The following is an 18,086-nucleotide window of genomic DNA, read 5'->3' as shown; positions in this document are numbered from 1 at the left end:
CGCCCCGCCCCGTTTCCGCTCCGCCCCGCCCTGGGGCCGCCCGCCGGGGCGGAGCCTCCGTTTGAACGCGGGGCGGCGGCGGGCCCGGGCAGGTAATGGGTGGTGAGGCCTTGCGTGGGCCCGGTAGCCGAGGGGAGCGGGCAGGGCGGCTGGGGCTGTCCGCCGCTCTCCTGGCGGTCCTGTCTCGGGCCTGGTGTCCTGGGGGGCCGCCCTGAGGTCTCCGGGGCTGGGGCTGAGCCTTCCTGCGGCTGCTGCCGCCGCGGCCACCGTCTGCCCGAGGAGGCCGTGGGGCCGTCCCGGGCCCGGAGGCGGTGAGCGCCGCTGGGGCGCTGGGAGCGCCAGTGCTGCCGGAACGGAGGGGGGTTTTGAAGGGTATTCAAAACAGGGAGATGTAGCAGCGCGGCAGGGAGTTCTGCCGGTGGGGCATCGTGGGGCAGGCGGGTGCGCGGTGGTCCCTGCCCTGAGCCTCAGGCATGCGAGCTGGGGCGCTCCTGCCTGCCTGCGGGTGAAGTGCTCTCCAGCGTGCCCGTGGGCTCCGGGCAGCTCCCACCCGACGCGGCCAGGACGCGGTGTACTTCGGAATAACGGGAGTGTTTGCACCGCTTCCTGGGAGTGGGAGATGGTCGAACAAGCCTGGTTTAACTTTTCTTGTCTCTTTTAATTACTAGCTGTTACAAACGACAACGTTAAAATCACGGCTGCAGCCTACCCGGGCTAAAGGCACGTTTCAGTCTGTTCCTGGTGAGTACCTTGCGGCTGCACGCTAACGCCGAGGTCAGCTCCTGCGTGCTGTTCCCTGCAGCGCTGCCTCCCCATCCACAGGCGTGCCAGGTCTGCCCTGCTTGACCAAGCTGTGGCCTCGGCTGGTCCTGTGAGTATGAGGATAAACTCCGAGAAACTCCTACCGCTATAAAATACCTCGTGTGTCCCTCAGCTCTCTAGACTTTCACTAACTCGTTAAATGAGTCTTGGTACTCAAGAAACTTTTGTTTCAGACATTGATTTAGATTATCTGGAATGTCTCTGAAAGACTGACAAAGTCTCTTTTCTGCAATGACGCATCTTTCTGTATTGGTGTAGCTTGTCCATATGGGAGCTAGAACTTTTGCAGCGGTAGCTCAGCTTCCAGTGAAACAGCAGACTTCATGCCATGGCAAGTGCACACAAGCCTGCACTGCCTTTTGATCAAAAGGCAGAGCAATACTTAACTGTTGCTCTGCTAACACATGCCTTTTATCATCCGTTGTCAGAGAAAGGGAGTTTTTTTCCCTGTTACGAAACCACGGTGCTCTTGCAGAAGAGAAGAGCAGCAGCAGAGCTGGTTAGTAAGTGGATAGCAGGATTCACAGCTGTTGCTTAGTCTCTCTCAACTGAAACCACAAACTACTGTTAGAAAATGATAATGCAAACCACTTGCTTCTTGGGAACCTCGAGGGGAAAACAAGAAAGAGTGCATGCGCTCTCTCTTTCTCTGTCTCTCTGCTCCCCCCCTGCCCCCCCCACCTCCCCCTCCTCCAAGACAAATCTTATGGCTGGCTTCTACCCACGGTACCTCTTCCACCCACTGACTTCCATGAGTTTTTGAGAATTCTGCCCAAAGAATGGGGCAAAGCACAGGAAGCAGTGGTTTGTGAGCGGGGCTGTGTACCTCAGATTTGCTTACAGATGTATCATAATGTACTGCTTTTATTTTCTCAGTCTGGTCTGTCTAAAACTGTTCCTCTGGTTGATACAGGGCTCTGGTACCTGTGGGAAGGAACACAGAAGGAAACTGTTATTAACAGCTGTTGGTAATTGACTTCCCTTCTTTCATAGTAAAGCATAGGTTACTCTTTTTGTTGTGTGTCCATCTCTCTTGGCTCTTCAGGATCAGTTACCTTTCAGCGTATCAGCCCCGAGGCTGCCATGGGTGACTTGTCCCTGCTCTTTATGGCTGGAACAAACACTGTGGAAGAGCAGAGGGCTCGCTGGGAGAGAAAGCGCAGCCGGACAGCCAAGGAGCTTCTGGAAACTGAACATAAATACCTTGAGCAGCTGGATTTGGTGGTCACAGTGAGTATTTCAGCCCCTTTGTATATGTGGGTACCTTTAGACAGCATGTGTCTTATTTGTGTTGTCATGGGAAAGGGTCAGAAGCAAAGCCTTGATATATCCCTGCTGCATGGGAACTACTGGGGCGGGAAGGTTTGGGGTTTTGTTGGTTTTGTTGATATTTTTTTTTTTTTCCTTTTACCTTCTCTGTAATATCCAATAGCTTGTGGGTTTGATCGCTTGGTTTTGGCCTGTATACAGACATGAATCTTTAACCTTTGATTGTATAGAGGACTTGCTTTAAGATGTCTAAGATGTATGAAAAGTAAATGCACAGACAAATCAAAGATAGATTGTGAACAAGGTACTGAAGAACAGATGCATCTAGAAATACTGAACTGTATCAGTGCTGTAATGCTATTCCACGTGTTTACAGTTGTGGTCAAAGTTACCATGAAGGTTTATATTTGATGATAGGTGTATTAGTTAGGCATTCACAATATCTGATATCCTTTTGAGCTAGAGTATGCTGGCTGCAACTTCTTGCTTCTGTTGTGTGGCACAAAACCTTCAAGTGACCTATGAATTTTACTTGTTGGAAATTCTCTCTTTTTTTTCATACTTAGTTCTTTGTGACAATTTTAAAGGCCAAAGGGACACTGAAACCTACTGTGTTGGAAATCATATTTGGACCCCTGGAATCTATATATTCAGCGAGCCAGTAAGTGAACACACTGATATCCTTCCTGTAATTGTATGGGAAGGATCCTACACTGGTGAGAAAGTAAGATTTCAGGAAATAAAGCTAACGCCTTGTGAAACAGGCATTCACTTCTAGCAGTAAGTCTGCTCCACAGTATTTTTAAGGGATGTGTTCTGTAGCTTATGCTGTGACCGCCAAGCCTGTATTTGGCACAGAAACTGAGTGTGAGGTGGAGACTGATAGGGGAAGGTCAGCATAGGAGTGAACTAGAGGGAGCTAAGAAAATGTCATCAGTAATGAACCTCTCGTGAGTTATTTTTGTTCCTTGTGCACAGAGTTCTGTTGCTTCACCTGGGAAGAGGGAATTTGGGACCAGGATTGGAAAATTTCTGTCAGAATCTGGAGCTTTATGGCCACTATGCAGAGAACTTGGAGCAGGCAAACAAAACCTTGAAGGTAAATATCCGCTTTATTCTTCATGTTCTTTCTTCCCTCTTTTCATCCATTCTGTGAAACAGCTACATCCTTCCCCTTTTTATTCTGTTTCTGGAGTGATCAGTTTTCTTCCTTCTTCTGGGCTGCTTCTATTTTCTCAGTCTTCCTTCCATAACATAATGCTGAAAACTTCTCAACTTACTTAGAGGTTCAAATTTTTGAAGCTTGTTTCAGATGTTTGTGTATGTATTTGCATACATTGAGCACAGCTTTCTCAGAGTTCTGTATTTACTCCCACACCTCCTTGGCTGGCAAGTCTGGAGAGTTTGCAGTGGGAATGCTAGGTGACAATGATCTCTTTTTGGAGAATTATCAGTTTTCCTAGTCTTTCCCACTACCAGTAACTGTATCTTAACAGTGGGAATTCCTTTTGCTTCCCAACTTTTTTCCTATCGTAGAAGAGATTTTTTTTCCTTCTCGCTTACCTCTCCAAACACAACTGTCTTCCAAGAATTTCCAGAAGGATATATTTTTATTTTGAAGTCCTGACAGCTGTATCTGGAATTCAAACCACCTGACTTCCAGTTTTTGACTGTGCTTGTTCCCAGCTGCAGGATGTACTGGGATGTTTCCCTTCTGTTTTATTGGCATGCATATGATCATACTTCTGATTTCCCAAGAGAAAGAGCTGTTTTGGACACTTGCCTTGAGGTGATGGGAATGTGGGCCTGCACCAAAGTAGCAAAAAGCCACAGGTGGACTCCTTGTTTTCCTATCTCAGTCAACATTCCTTTTTGCCTTATTTCCATTTGCTGCGTATACTAGCTTTACACTTCTGTGCATGTATGAAGGGGGAATATTGCTTCCATTACCTGTTGGAAATGGTGGTCAGGAGAAAGGCAATGGCTTCCCTGTGGCCACGAAATAAGCTGTTGATGCTTGCTGTTAGGACTGAGTCCTAAACTGTAAGTTAGAGTTCCAAGCTCTGGTGCAAACTAGAGCACATATTTCTTTTTGTAATCTCAAAGCTTATGTCTTTTCTACTGCATGCAGGAGCAGTTGAAGAAAAATAAATCATTCCGACGGTTTAAGAAGCTCCAGGAGACTCGACCTCAGTTTCAAGGGAGGAGTCTAGAAGATCTGCTTCCCTTGCCCCTGCAGAGGCTGCACCAGTAAGAAGCAATTCTGAGTCTTCAAGGTGTTAGTATGAGAAGGAAAAAAGGAACATAGCAGTGTCTTGGTTGCTATGGGAGGTAAAGTTGCTTAATGTGTCTCAAAATCTGAGTGTATGGGCAGCAATGAAACAGACCTGAAGACATGCCTGTAAGGTGGAATTGGTATATGTGGATGGGAGACGATGAAGAGAGGTAGCTATGTTTAGCCCTGACTCCTAAGCCCTTCATCTACCTTTTGGGTAGAATTGAAGTGGAGGCTTTCTATCATCTTGGTAAATTACTGAAGCTAGGCCCTGAACAAAAGCAAGCTGTCTGAAGTGGTGCTCTCTGCCAGAGATGGTCTTGCTTTGCTTTTGCGTGGGTTGCTGACCTTGGAGTATTTTGAGTCCTGTTTTGTAGGTTGTTGCTTCTGGAGAGAGACAAGATTAATAACCAGATACAGGAGGAAAGTTCCCCTGTGTTCATCAGGGCCATATGCTTTTCTTAGATTCGGTGGCTATTGCAGTTATCTGAGCCTGGGCAGGTCCAGTCTGGATTGCTGTGTTCCCCCATTGAAGTTTCACCTCCCCTTTGAAGAGGCAAACTGACTGTGCGAGGTCTGTGCTGCATGCGCTCAAAGGCAGCCTTTTCTTGGGGTGGGTATGTGTGTAATACAGAGCAGAGGTAGTCTGCTGGGAACCCAGATGCTGCTGCTACAGATCAGGTCACTGCTCTTCAGCTGTGGTCTTATCCACAGTTAATATATTGATATAAATTATAAAGCAAATTTGAGAGATTGAGAGCCCAATTTCTTTGAAAATAACTTGGAATGAGCATACCGCAGCCTTTTGGGTAGCTTTATGTAACCTTTTTAATCAGCTTGACAGATATAAGCTTTCTTTTTGCTGTAGTTTTTTTGATCATTCCATTAAATTTGTAAAATAGCAGTACATTTATTGGTGTCCAACTGTTTGGAAAATTGGTGGCTTTTTAACAGAAGGTCTAACTTTTTCCTTAATCAGCTCTTTCAAGTTTAAGTTTCTTTGAAGCTTTACATCTACTGCATGTCATATGACTTCTGCCAGTTCATGAATCAATTCAATGTGGTATTTATTCTGTCATTTCAGACTGAAAATAGTTCAACTTTATTGAGAGAAAGCATTTGCTGAGATCTGATGCTTTCTGGTAAAGACTGGAGAGGAAAAAAGAAAAAGGAAGCTCCCAGTTCTTATAGAAATGCCTTTGTCTTGTGTGGGCAGGAAACATAAAATATGAATGCTGCCATTCAGACATTAAAAAAAAAAAATGGTTCAAAGAGAAATTCATCTGTTATTGAAGGCATTTTTATGTGAATGCGAAGAGAATCTCATGAAGTTAAGTAATATGCAAGGTTGCTTTTATCACATCCCCAGGAAATAACAAAGCCTTGCAAAGGTATAAAACACTTGGGTTAATTTAGTTGATAAATTTGAAGATAAAATGAATGTGATTGAAGAATTGTGACCAAAAGATGCTTGGTTAGGCTTGGAGCTGTGTACCCAATCTCCTGGTGGAGTGTTGCTTGTTATTCTGTCACTAGTAGGAGATGCTGTTGTTCCCAGTATCTTTCTGTGAAATAAACCTGCTCTCTCTATTAAGGTACAAGCATTTCCTCAGAGACCTGCTGGAGAACACCAACCCAGACAGTGCTGAGCACCAGGGGCTTGCAGGTATAATTCTACCTGTAGATGCTGGCTTTGATCAGTGTTAGCCTTCTTGCTAATGATATTTTGATTCTTGTCTTCTGTCTACTTCCACAGGAAGAAAATCTTCCTCTTACTGGGGTTCTAGTGGATTACTATTTGCCTTCTCCATCTTTTCCCTGTCTCCAAGATATCTCTGAGAACACACTGGGCATAAAATATGGAGTAGTTGACTGGGAAGTTGGCCTAGGGGTTAGATTGGCCAAATGGACATCAAAACAGATTACCCAGGGAAGTGGTTGATGCCTCATCACTGGAAGTATTTAAAGTCAGGTTGGATGGGGCTTTGAGCAACCTTGAAAAATTTTTCTGCCCAGGGCAGGGGAGTTGGACTAGATGATCTTTAAAGGTTCCTTCCAATCTAAACTATTCTATGACTCTACTGGTCATGTGCCTCAATTTTCTAGGATAATTCGTGTCCTTCTTGCCCTATTTACTAGTAGTTAACACCACTTGTAGGGCGTTTTTCCTGGGTTTGCTTCCAAATCCAGGAAATAATACTTGTGTCTAATGTTTCATTGGGAAATAAATGTTTTCTAGAACTGTGGAAGTGTTGCTTGGGGAGAGACCTCTGGAAGCCATCTAGTCCAATCTCTTGCTGAAATTACCACATAAATCTGTTGTTGATACCTGATTTAAAACATTTGCTGCTTAATTTCATTTTCTTTTTACAGCAAGTTAGATAAGGTGTAATATGTACTCACTTGTGAAAGCTTCAGAATATGCTGCTATAATTTCAGAGGCTGTGAAATCTGTTTCTGAGGTGTCTCGATGGGTCCAAGACATCATTCATAAGAGAGAGAACTCATTGCAACTACTTCGGGTTCAGAAACTGCTCAAAGGACAGCAGACTCAGGTTTTGAGTCCAGGTGAGTTTTTCTTCTGCCAAGCTGAGGTAACTGGAGATTCTCACCTTCATCTCTGACTCGACTCACATTAATGAGTTTTCCCCTTCTGCTCAAATTCCATAGATAAGTGGTGAAGGAATATAATTAGTAATTCATACACTTAATTTTTTAAAGGTTTTTGTTGTGTTTTTAGTAAGGATAAGAAGCAGCTTAATGGCCTGGCATTCAGATAGGAGAGGCTGATGACATGTAGTTAGAAAGTTAGTAACAGGAACCTGTTCGTTCCAACAGCCAGGAGGTTTTGGGAGTATAAGTTCTGGGTGACAATGACAGACAGACATTGAATAATTTTGGAAGAGTGTAAGTAGTGGTATTGTCCCTACTCCATCACAGGAACCATAGATTTCAGAGTGTCAAGGGCCCAAGGACTGTGGTGTTTTTTACCTTAAGCTACAAGCTTCCTGGACTTCTGCTCACACACTTCACATGAAGAATGCATGGTTAAATTGTGCCAAAATAAAAACATTTATTTGTGTTAATAAAGTCACAGTCAATGGTGTGTGAGATCACCTAATTGGATAACAGGTTTCTTTATGACCTCTTGTGTGACTGTGCTTTCCATGCCCAGAGCACACTCCAAGTTACATGTGAAAAACAGTGAGAAATGTGTCCAGTCTGGGCAATTATGAAAAGGTCACCTGTGAACCCCTTGTGAAGGTTCACCTGAACACAGGTGAAGCCCCCTGTGCCCTCACTTAACACTGTTATTGCAGAGATCATCTAGAAACAGTGCTGCAGCTGGAGAGCAGTGTTGAAGTCACTGTGTATAAAGGTCTCTAAGGCACACCTCCAGGTACTTGTGAAGGTGGTTGTAATTCTATATGTGGATTTTTCTGGGGGGAAAAACCACCCCCCAGTGGAATGGAGGACAGAATCAGAAAGGTAAAAGAAGTGAGAACTTGTGGGCTGAGATAAAGACAGCTTAATAAGTAAAGCAAAAGCTTCACATGCAAACAAAGCAAAGCAAGGAATTAATTTACCACTTCCTGCTGGCAGGCAGGTGTCCAGACATCTTCAGGAAAGCAGGGCTCCATGACGTGTAATGGTTACTTGGGAAGACAAATGACATCACTCTGAATGTCCCGCCTCTTCCTTCTTATTCTTCCAACTTCATATGCTGAGCATGATGTCATATGGTACAGAATATCCCTGTGGCCAGTTGGGGTCAGCTGTCCTGGCTGTGTCCCCTCCCAGCTTATTGTGCACTCCCAGCCTGCTTGCTGGTGGGGTGGTGTAAGGAGCAGAAAAGATCTCTGTGCTGAGCAGTGCTTACACAACAATAACCAAAACATCCCTGTACTGTCAATGTTGCTTTCAGCACAAATCCAAAATGCAGCCCCATACCAGCTACTCCGAACAAAATTAACTCCAGACCAGCCAAACCAGCACAGGTAGAAAAAAGGGTTATTTATGAGAGGTTATTCTGGAAGATGCTCAGTCAATGGACAGATTAAATTAGAGTTCTCTTCCCCATTCTTCTTAGAATCCTTTTGGTGGCGCTAGCTGAAAGCGAGCTAACACAGGTGTGCTCTGCTTATCCTGAGCATTGAACAGTTGTGGGGGAACCTGGGTGCATTGGGGTAGTGCATGAGTGAAAAGCTAAATCAGTTGTTCTGAATGACAGCACTAATAAGATAAGCCTGTGACATTAAAAAAAAAGAAATCAACCACAAAACAGTATAGCTAGACCAGAGATGGCCATCATTTGAAAGCATTGGGCCCACTTATTTTTTTCTCTGAATATTCTGAGACATGTAGTAGGACAAGTGTTGAGTGTCTGCAGACACATTTCCATTATCTAGGATGGAAAATTGTGTTGGTTGTGTTTTCCATTAGCTGGAGTGAAATAGGCACTATTGGATGCAAGAAGCAGAAAAGTAAGAGACAACTGGGGCTTGCTAGTTTTGGGCCAGCTTTCCAGAAACAAGCTAGCGTTTGCAGAACCGTTAAGATTGCATCCTGTTGCTAGGAGGGGAGAGGTGAGAAAAGATAATGCTATAGATTAAGAGAAAAGGAGCAGCTTTGGAGTTAGATGTCTCTCATTTGGCAGTGTCTCAGAGAGACCCTGCTTTCCATATATAGGTAAATATATCTTTGCCAGAACTGCTTCCCTAAGGTAGCAACCATTCTGCCATCCCTAGCTTCCCTAGGGATATTTCCTTGCCTTCCTTTCAGAATTCTTTCACAAGAATTTCCTAAATGACATGCCCCTGGGAACCCTGAACACAGATCTATATCCCAATACTTCCAGCACTGTCCAGCTCAGACTGCATGCCAGTGTATCTGATCACAGCTTAGCCTGAAGGAAACAGTTCCCAGTCCAGCCTTATGGTCCTGACACCTTCCTTCCATTCGTTTTTTTAAACTTGGACTGATTCTTGCACCTCACCTTTTCCTTAGTTACTTTCATGTAAGAGGAGTGGATTCCCGTAGAGTAAGCTAAGTAGGGATTCACTTGCCTCTGTTTTGTAACTATAGCATGCTAAGTAAGACACAATCCATAATCAAAGCACAATTGTCTTGTTTTCTAAAAGGTACTTACTAGCTCAGCCAGAAGCTAAGCCGTGAAAGACAGTGGCTGAAATTCTCTGGCAGGTGTTTCCAGGCCAGATGATAATACCTTACTATGGCTTTACCTTTTAATAAATAATCTTACTGGCAGGTATCTTCATAATTCCCGTAAGTTGAAGGCCATCTTGTACAATAATCCTTCTAGTTAGAGCTACTGCTTTGTATTCCATTTTGTGTAGATGCCATTTTTTTTTAATTGCTGCTTACAGCTAGGTTTATCAAATAGTTTTAATTCTTTCCTGCTAATTTCTCTGCCTTTTGCTTTATTTAATTCATTTTATGGGCAGATGACACTGGACCCTACTCTAAGAGAAGGTTGATAAGGTTGCCTATTCAGATCTTCCTTTTAATAGTTGTTTTGTATCCCCTTTGCTGTCTTCTCATTAGAACAGTAATCTGTGTTGTGTAGTTTGTGAACTACTGGAGGTCTGTGTATAGTTAGATGACCTGTGAAACATGCTTTTTTTTCAATTGGCATGCACAAGAAAATAGAACAAGGGAAAAATAATAAACGTTCAAAACTTAGGCTAACTTCTGTTTCACCACTAATGACAAACAATTGGTCAACACAATTTAAGAGTTCATCGTATGTTTTCTGGATTTCGGAAGGTTTATGTTAATTTAAATGTGTGCATATCATTTTCAAACCATGTTTTTGTTCTGGTCTCTTTAAACAGACTTGCAAATCATCATATCCTCTTAATTAACATAGTAGATTGATAACAGATTCAGTTTGCTCCTTGTATGCTAAAATTTTTGGGCTGATTACTGCTTCTGCATGGGTGCTATCAGCTGGTGATGAGCTGGCCTCAGGTGATGCTCGGTGCCTTCTCATGGCTGGAATTGATGTAGAACCTGGTAACCTTCAACGGAGGCTCACTGTATTCCTGTTTGTCTCATTACACCCCTTTTCTGCCGCTGCCCCCCCACCCTGCCCCCGGCAATGATCTGATAACTGTTCTGTTTCCCTTGTGTGCCTAGGGCGCCAGTATATCCGAGAGGGCTGGCTTGTGGTGGTGCCTTCAAAGGGAGAAGAACTGAAGCGCAGGATGTTCTTCCTTTTTTCTGACATCTTTATTGCAACAAAGCCCTGCCACCCACTGCACCTGCTGAACTCTAACAAATTGGTATGCCAGACTGTCTACCCGCTTCACCAGTGCACAGTGGATAAAGTGTTTGGCCACACGCAGAGCCAGGGAGGGCTCCTCAGTGTAAGTCACAGAATCACAGCACGGTCAGGGTTGGAGGGCACCTCTGGAGATCATCTAGCCCAACCCCCTGCTAAAGCAGGGTCTCCTAGCGCAGGTTGCACAGAGTCGCATCCAGGCAGGTTTCAATTATCTCCAGAGCAGGAGATGCCACAACCACTCTGGGCAGCGTGTTCCAGGGCTCTGTCACCCTCAAGGTGAAGAAGTTCTTCCCCAGATTCAGATGGAGCTTCCTGTGCTGCAGTTTGTGCCCAGTGCCCCTTGTCCTGTCGCTGGGCACCACTGAGAAGAGCCTGGCCCCGTCCTCTGGACATTTGTCCTTAAGGTACTTGTAGACATTGGTAAGATCACCTCTCAGCCTTCCCAGGCTAAAGAGGCCCAGCTCCCTCAGCCTTTCCTCACCAGGCAGATGCTCCAGTCCCCTGATGGTCTTTGCAGCCCCCACCGGACCCTCCCCAGCAGTTCCCAGTCCCCCCTGAACTGGGGAGCCCAGCACTGGGCACAGCACTGCAGGTGGGACCTCACCAGGGCAGAGCAGAGGGGGAGGATCCCCCCTCGACCTGCTGGCCCCGCTCCTCCTCATGCCCCCCAGGGTCCCACTGGCCTGCTTGGCCACCGGGGCACACAGCTGGCCCACGGGCAACTGGCTGCCCACCGGGGCACACAGCTGGCCCACGGGCAACTGGCTGCCCAGCAGCACTCCCAGGTCCTTCTCCGCAGAGCTGCCCCCCAGCAGGTCACCCCAGCCTGTGCTGGTGCCTGGGGCTGTCCCTCCCCAGGGGCAGGACCCTCCACTTGCCCCTGTTGAACTTCATGAGGTTCCTCTGCCCGACTCTCCAGCCTGTCCAGGTCTCTCTGAACGGCAGTGCAGCCGTGGGGTCTCAGCCACTGCTGCCAGTTTTGTCTTCCTGTTTCTGCCTGGCAGAAGCATCAGTGGATTCACACTTGCGATGCAGGTCTCTAGCTGTTTCAGCAGCAGCAGGACTGAGGTGATTAGGGTGACAATGGTAAATGCAACGAACTAGTCTTGAGATAGGGCAACCCGTCTCTTTGTGAGTGAGGTAGGTCCTTTTCCCTTCATGGTGGAGGCCCTCCACAGCACTCTGGGGTACAGGTAGCTGGTTGATTCATTTAGCTCAGGTGAAGAGGGTCTATTAAGACTCTGACATGTCCTCACCAGAGCCACATATTTTGGGAAGACAGCCACAGATTCATGTGACAAAGAATGCATAGCATGACAGTGAACGCATAGCATTGCATTGACTGTGTACTAAGCTTACAGAAACCCCTGAAAAACAGAGACTGAAAAGATGTGGGTATTATCACAACAGATACTGCTTGTGCTTCTAACTCCCTGAGAGCTGCAGGGTCTTCGATAGGACTGATGCCTTAGTACGGGTTTCAAGTTAGGTCTTCCTCGGGTGCAGCACCTGGGGTCTGTGTTAGCTCGTTCCTTGTAAGCTGTGGTAAGGAAGACTCCGGGCAGGCTGCGATCTGTAGGTGGTGGTGGTGGTGGTGGAAGGACCGCTAGGGGTAGCTCGGCGTATGGGAGAAAACTGGATGAAGAGCTGCTGAGAGCTCTAATTGCCTACTTTCAAATACCCTGCTAAGTCAAAGTGAGCTGTCATCTGTGGCTGGAAGGCATGGTCATGACTAGTGCTTGCTCTACGTTGTCCAGCCTCTGGTTTCTCCCAGTACCAATGCCAAATTTTTCTGTCTGGGAAGGAAAATTGTTGAAATCAGCATGCAGGGCTGAGCTGAGTTCAGTAGTGATGGCTCTCCTTTTCTTAGAGTTGCTGCCTTGGCAAGGAATGCCATAGAGTGGCACCAGATTTTGTTTGCTTTTTAGCTTTCCTTTCCACACAAGACACTGTTGTTGATGGCCAGCGACCAGGAAGATATCAATGACTGGTATCGGAGCCTCACAGCTGCCGTCAGGTAGGCCTCTATTTTTTAGAGGTGGAAGAGGCTGAAAGGGAGGGGGCAGAACATAAAAATGGTCATATGAACCTGTGTATTATATATGTATTATATATGGTCCATATTATATATGGTCCTAAGGCTGATAGAGAAGACCTGACTCTGGCAGCCAGGGTACAAGGGAATACTAAGCATGTACTAACAGTGAACTTCCCCTTTGTTTTCCTCTACAGGCAGCTGAAAGCCTGACCCATCTGAGTACAAGACAGACTGGTAGGACAACCACTCTTCTTCGTAGAAGCCTACACAATCTTAGGAAATGTGTGAGGATGTATAGTAGGAGAATAGCATTTAGAGGGACTACACACTGTGTTTTGTGAGGTTATGAATGTTTTGTCAGGTGTTTTGATCTTAATACAGATATTGTGATAGTATGCACACTAAAGACTTGTATATAAAAAAATCTGTATCAAGACTTTTCCTCAACTTAGCTTAGAAACTTCTAGCTTTTTCTACACTCTCCACCCCCCGTTATTAATTTAAGGACAAGCAGAAGAGAGCCTGATTTGCTTTCCCCCATTAAATGTTTTTATCCGATCATCTTTATATTGTTTATATATATGTCTCCCTGCTCTTACTTCTGTGTCCTTTGATCAAAACAGATGTTTTGGATAATGGTAGCATAGCTATAATGCTGTGTTTTCAGCTAGTGCTGCAGGGCCATAGTCATCTTCCTCCCTTGATATATTTTTATCATTCATAACCTTGAGTTTTCTACCAAAATACTTTGACAGTTATTGTCCCTCCTCCTCTGTGACAGGTGGGCAGATCAAGGGAAAATGATTCAGTGGTTAAAATCCTACCCCTCTCCTTTTCTCATCAATCCCACAGAAAAGTTTATCTGCTGAACTATCCAAAATAAATTGGGAGGTAACATAGGCTTATGCTTATCGAACAGCATTCACATTTCTAATGTGAATCCAAAGAGATTATGCAGATCAAACAGCACTCACCTTTGCCTTCAAGGTATGCAGTAGCCTTATTGTTTTGAAATGCTACAGTGAAAAGCTTGGGCAGCACCTGTGCTCCTCACGCACAGTAAAATCTTCAGAGGGCTACAGTCAGCATTCTGGGTCATCACTGGTAAAGTGCTAGGGTTCAGTTTACTAGGATGAAAGACCAATTTAAGAAAGAAATACAGATAAGGTATTATACTTAAGTATTTTATTAAAGCCTCAACACAGACTTTAAATGTGGAAGCTCTGCAGCAATAGCACTATGATTAATGTCTTTTACTGAGAGGGAAAATATCTGTTTGAATGAGATGCTAGGTCAACTGCAAAGAGGACAATTTCAAGGTCATTAGAAACATAAAGATTAAGGTCTGTCTTTTTAGTAGTTTGACTTGGACTTTTTTTTCCTACTTCCTTGAATAGTACCACACATCTTTAATTTCTCACTGGAATTTGTTAAAGCAGAAGTGGTACTGTGTGAGGTAAGTGTCCTGAAAAGACTTACCAAATTTTAAGTTCTGTAACGTAACTTGATTTTTCTTTTTTTGGTGTCTTTCCATGCAGCTAACTCACTACATAGGACCACTGGTCTTAAGGTTGTGAAACCTGGGAGAGAGGAAGGAACCCAACATGTTTGTTGTTGTTCCCCGCCCTGCTCCGTGCCCACCCCCCCCCCCAAAGGTATAGCTAGGCCTTTCAGGTACTAGCTGTACTTGAAATCAGCAACAAAGCTAGCAATTTAAGTTTCTTATTTCGTGGTAGCTGTATCGCTCTGAAAATGTTCTGCTACTATCCTTTCTGTTCTAATAGGGCGATACAGAGATTTCTTGCAACCCTACACCTGAGGCTGGGCTATCTACTGAGTTCTTGTTAGAGACCACTAATATTCCTGCCCATATTTCCTCATTATAACACAAGTCCCTTTGGTACTACCTCTTTTAAGACATATCCTAGTGCTACCATCCTATTTGCATTCAGCACTTCTGAAACAGCAAAATTAGTGATTTTCCACCCTGAAAGGCTGTACAGTGACTTCCAGATAGCACTGTAGCTCTGTCACAGTGAAGTGGACTTGCTGCCCTAGAGAGTAGGGCTGTTGGACCACAAATGGTAACAAACTCAGTCTTGGCTGGAATAAGTTACTAACACAGGTGCACAGGAATATACAGAATAAACAATGGGAGGTAGAGATGTGTGCACATTTGCAGCGCTGTGATCTTAGTGGCATCACAGAGACACGGTGGGATGAGTCCTATGACTGGAGTGTTGGAATGAAAGCATGCAAGCTTTTTAGGAAGGACAAGCAGGGGAAAAGAAGAGGGGGTGTTGCCCTTTATGTCAGCAACCAGCTGGAGTGCATGAAGCTACATCTGGGAATGGATAAGGAGCTGACCAAGAGCTTATGGGTCAGGATTAAAGGGAGGGCGGGGACAGGTGACTTTATAGTGGGGTCTGCTACAGGCCACCCAACCAGAAAGACCAAGCAGATGAGGCCCTTTATGGGCAGATAGGTGCTGCCTCACATTCACAAGCCCTTGTCCTCATGGGGGACTTCAACCACCCCAGTGTCTGTTAGAGGGACAATGCAGCAGGGCATAGGCAATCCAGGAGCTTCTAGGAATACTCAAGGGCACCCTTGGCTGCAGTGACCATGAAATGGTAGAGTTCAAGATCCTTAGGGCGGCAGGAAGGGTGCATAACAAGATCACTTCCCTGGACTTCAGGACAGCTGTCTTTGGCCTCTTCAGGGATTTGTTTGATAGAGCACCATAGGACAGAGCCCTGGAGGAAAGGGGTGTCCAGGAAAGCTGGTTAATATTCAAGGGTCACCTCTTGCATGCTCAAGAAAAAGTTGGGCAAAAATGCCAGAAGGCCTGTGTGGATGAACAAGATGCTCTGGGTCAAAATAAAACACAAAAAGGAAGCATTGGGGTGTGGGAGCAAGGGCAGGTAGTCTGGGAAGAACACAGAGAAACTGTCCTAGCAGTCAGGGATCAGGTTAAGAAAGCTAAAGCCCCGATAGAATTACATCTGGCCAGGGATTGTCAAGCACAACAAGGAAAGCTTTTGTAGGTATATTGAGTGAGAAAATGTGGGCCCTCTCTGGAAGGAAACGGGAACCTGGTTACCTGGGACATGGAGAGGATTGAGGTACTCCATGATTTTTTCACCTCAGTCTTCACCAGCAAGTACTCCAGCTACACTGCCCAAGCCACAGAAGACAAAGGCAGGAACTGGGATGATGAAGAACCACTCACTGTAGGAGATAAGGTCTAAGACCACCTAAGGAACCTGAAGGGGGCGTGTGTGTAAGTCCATGGGACCTGATGAGATGCATCCATGGGTCCTGAGGGAACTGGTGAAGTGGTTAAGCCACAGTCCATCGTATTTGAGAAGTCATGGCAGTCCAGTGAGGTTCCCACAGACCGGCAAAGGGGAAATAATCCCCCCATTTTTAAAAAGATGTCCTGGTTTCAGCTGGGTAAATTTGCTTAGCAGCTGGCGCAGCGCTGTGTTTTGGATTTGGTGTGAGAATAATGTTGACAGGACACTGATGTTTGTGGTTGTTGCTGGGTGATGCTTATTGTAAATCAAGGACTTTTCAATTTCTTGGGCCCTGCTAGCCAGAGGGGTCATGGGAATTTGGGAGGGGACACAGCCAGGACAGCTGACTTGAACTAGCTAAAGGCGTATTCCATGCTGTGGGATGCCGTGCTGAATATATGTAAGCTGAGCTAAGAAGAAAGAGGGGGACATTCAGCATTATGGCATTTGTCTCCCAAGTAACTGTTACGCGTGCTGGAGCCCTGCTCTCCTGGAGGTGGCTGAACAGCTGCCTGCCCATGGGAAGTGGTGAATGAATTCCTTGCTTTGCTTTGCTTGTGTGTGTGGCTTTTGCTTTACCTATTAAATTGCTTTTCTCAACCCCTGAGTTTTACGTTCCTTTCCGATTCTCCTCCCTATCCCTCTGGGTGAGGGTGAGTGAGCGAGCAGCTGTGGGGTGCCTGGCTGCCAGCTGGGGTTAAACCGCGACAAAAAGGAAATAAGGAAGACCTGGGAAACTATAGACTGGTCAGTCTCACCTTGGTGTCCAGCAAGATCATGGAGCAGATCTTCCTGGAAAACTATGTTAAAGCACAATTAAAAATAAGGAGGTGATTGGTGACAGCCAACATGGTTTCACAAAGGGGAGGCTGTGCCTGACAAATCTGGTGGACTTCTATGATGGGGTTATAACTTTGACAGATCAGGGAAGAGTGACTGACATCATCTGCCTGGATCTGTGCAAAGCTTGTGACACTATCCCACACAACACCCTTGCCTCTAAACTGGAGAGACATGGATTTGATGGGTGGACCCCTCAGTGGGTAAGGAATTAGCTGTATGGTTACACTCATGAGTTGCAGTCAACAGCTCTACATCCAAGTGGGGACCAGTGATGAGTGGCATTCCTCAGAGGTCTCAAGTGGAACCAGTGTTGTTCAACACCTTTGTTGGTAACATGGCACACCGGGATTGAATGCGCCCTCAGCAACTTTGCTGACACCACCAAGCTAAGTCAATACACTGGAAGGAAGAGACGACATCCAGGGCAGGGGGACCCTGACAGGCTTGAGAGGTGGGCCTATGTGAATCTCATGAAGTTCAAGGCCCAGTGGAAGGCCTTGCAACTGGGTTGGGGTAACCCCCAGTATCAATACAGGCTGGGTGGAGAATGGGTTAAGAGAAGCCCTGAGGACTTGGTGGTGCTAGTGGATGAAAAGCTCAAGGTGGGCTAACAATGTGCACACACAGCCCCAAGAACCAACTGCATTCTGGGCTGCATCAAAAGCATGGTCAGCAGGTCCAGGGAGGTGACTGTGCCCCTCTGGTTACATCCTGTCTAAAGTACTGTGTTCAGCTCTGAGGCCTCCAACATAAGGAGCATGTCCAACCTGTTGGAGCAGGTCCAGAGGAGCACCACAGAGGGCCGGAGCACCTTTCCTATGAGGAAAGGCTGAGGGAGTTGAGAATGTTCAGCCTGGAAAAAGAGAAGACTTTGGGGAAACCTTATTGCAACCTTTCAGTCTTTCAAGGGGTCTTATAAAAAAGATGGGGACAGATTTTTTAGTAGCGCCTGTAGCAACAGGACAAGGTGTAATGGTTTGAAAGAGGGTAGATTTCAACTAGCTATTAGGAAGAAATTCTTTAGGATAGTGAGCCAGTGGAACAGGTTGCCCAGAGAAGCTGTGGATGCCCCCTCCTTGGCAAGGCCAGGCTGGATGGGGCTTTGAGCAATCTGGTCTAGGGGAAGATGTCCCTGCCCATGGCTGAGGGGTTGGAACTTGATGGTCTTTAAGGTCCCTTGGTCCCTTCCAGCCCAAACCATTCTGGGATTCTATGATTTAATGATAAAATCCC

General features: G+C 45.8%; 1 protein-coding gene across 9 annotated transcripts; it reads left to right on the top strand.

Moving 5' to 3' along the window:
- The first annotated feature begins 28 nt into the window (after window positions 1-28).
- Window positions 29-16,608, top strand: ARHGEF39 (Rho guanine nucleotide exchange factor 39). Of its 9 annotated transcripts, none has more exons than XM_055790354.1 (12): window positions 29-92; window positions 669-741; window positions 823-875; window positions 1,868-2,052; window positions 2,658-2,752; window positions 3,070-3,190; window positions 4,223-4,341; window positions 5,962-6,032; window positions 6,806-6,934; window positions 10,526-10,755; window positions 12,602-12,690; window positions 12,906-16,608. In XM_055790354.1, the coding sequence occupies exons 4-12, from the start codon at window positions 1,906-1,908 to the stop codon at window positions 12,919-12,921; spliced, it is 1,017 nt and encodes a 338-aa protein (XP_055646329.1). In that variant the 5' UTR covers window positions 29-92; window positions 669-741; window positions 823-875; window positions 1,868-1,905; the 3' UTR covers window positions 12,922-16,608. The 9 variants fall into 9 exon arrangements, with proteins under 9 accessions (XP_055646329.1, XP_055646324.1, XP_055646328.1 ...); XM_055790351.1 differs by lacking the exon at window positions 29-92 and adding an exon at window positions 116-311 and having other exon boundaries at window positions 823-871; XM_055790350.1 differs by lacking the exon at window positions 29-92 and adding an exon at window positions 116-311.
- Window positions 16,609-18,086: the final 1,478 nt, after the last annotated feature.

The sequence above is a fragment of the Falco peregrinus genome, chromosome Z, assembly GCF_023634155.1.
Source record: "Falco peregrinus isolate bFalPer1 chromosome Z, bFalPer1.pri, whole genome shotgun sequence".
Classification (NCBI taxonomy): Eukaryota; Metazoa; Chordata; class Aves; order Falconiformes; family Falconidae; genus Falco; species Falco peregrinus.
The sequence above is the reverse complement of the archived record's forward strand: the minus strand, read 5'-3'. Positions and strand labels throughout refer to the sequence as shown.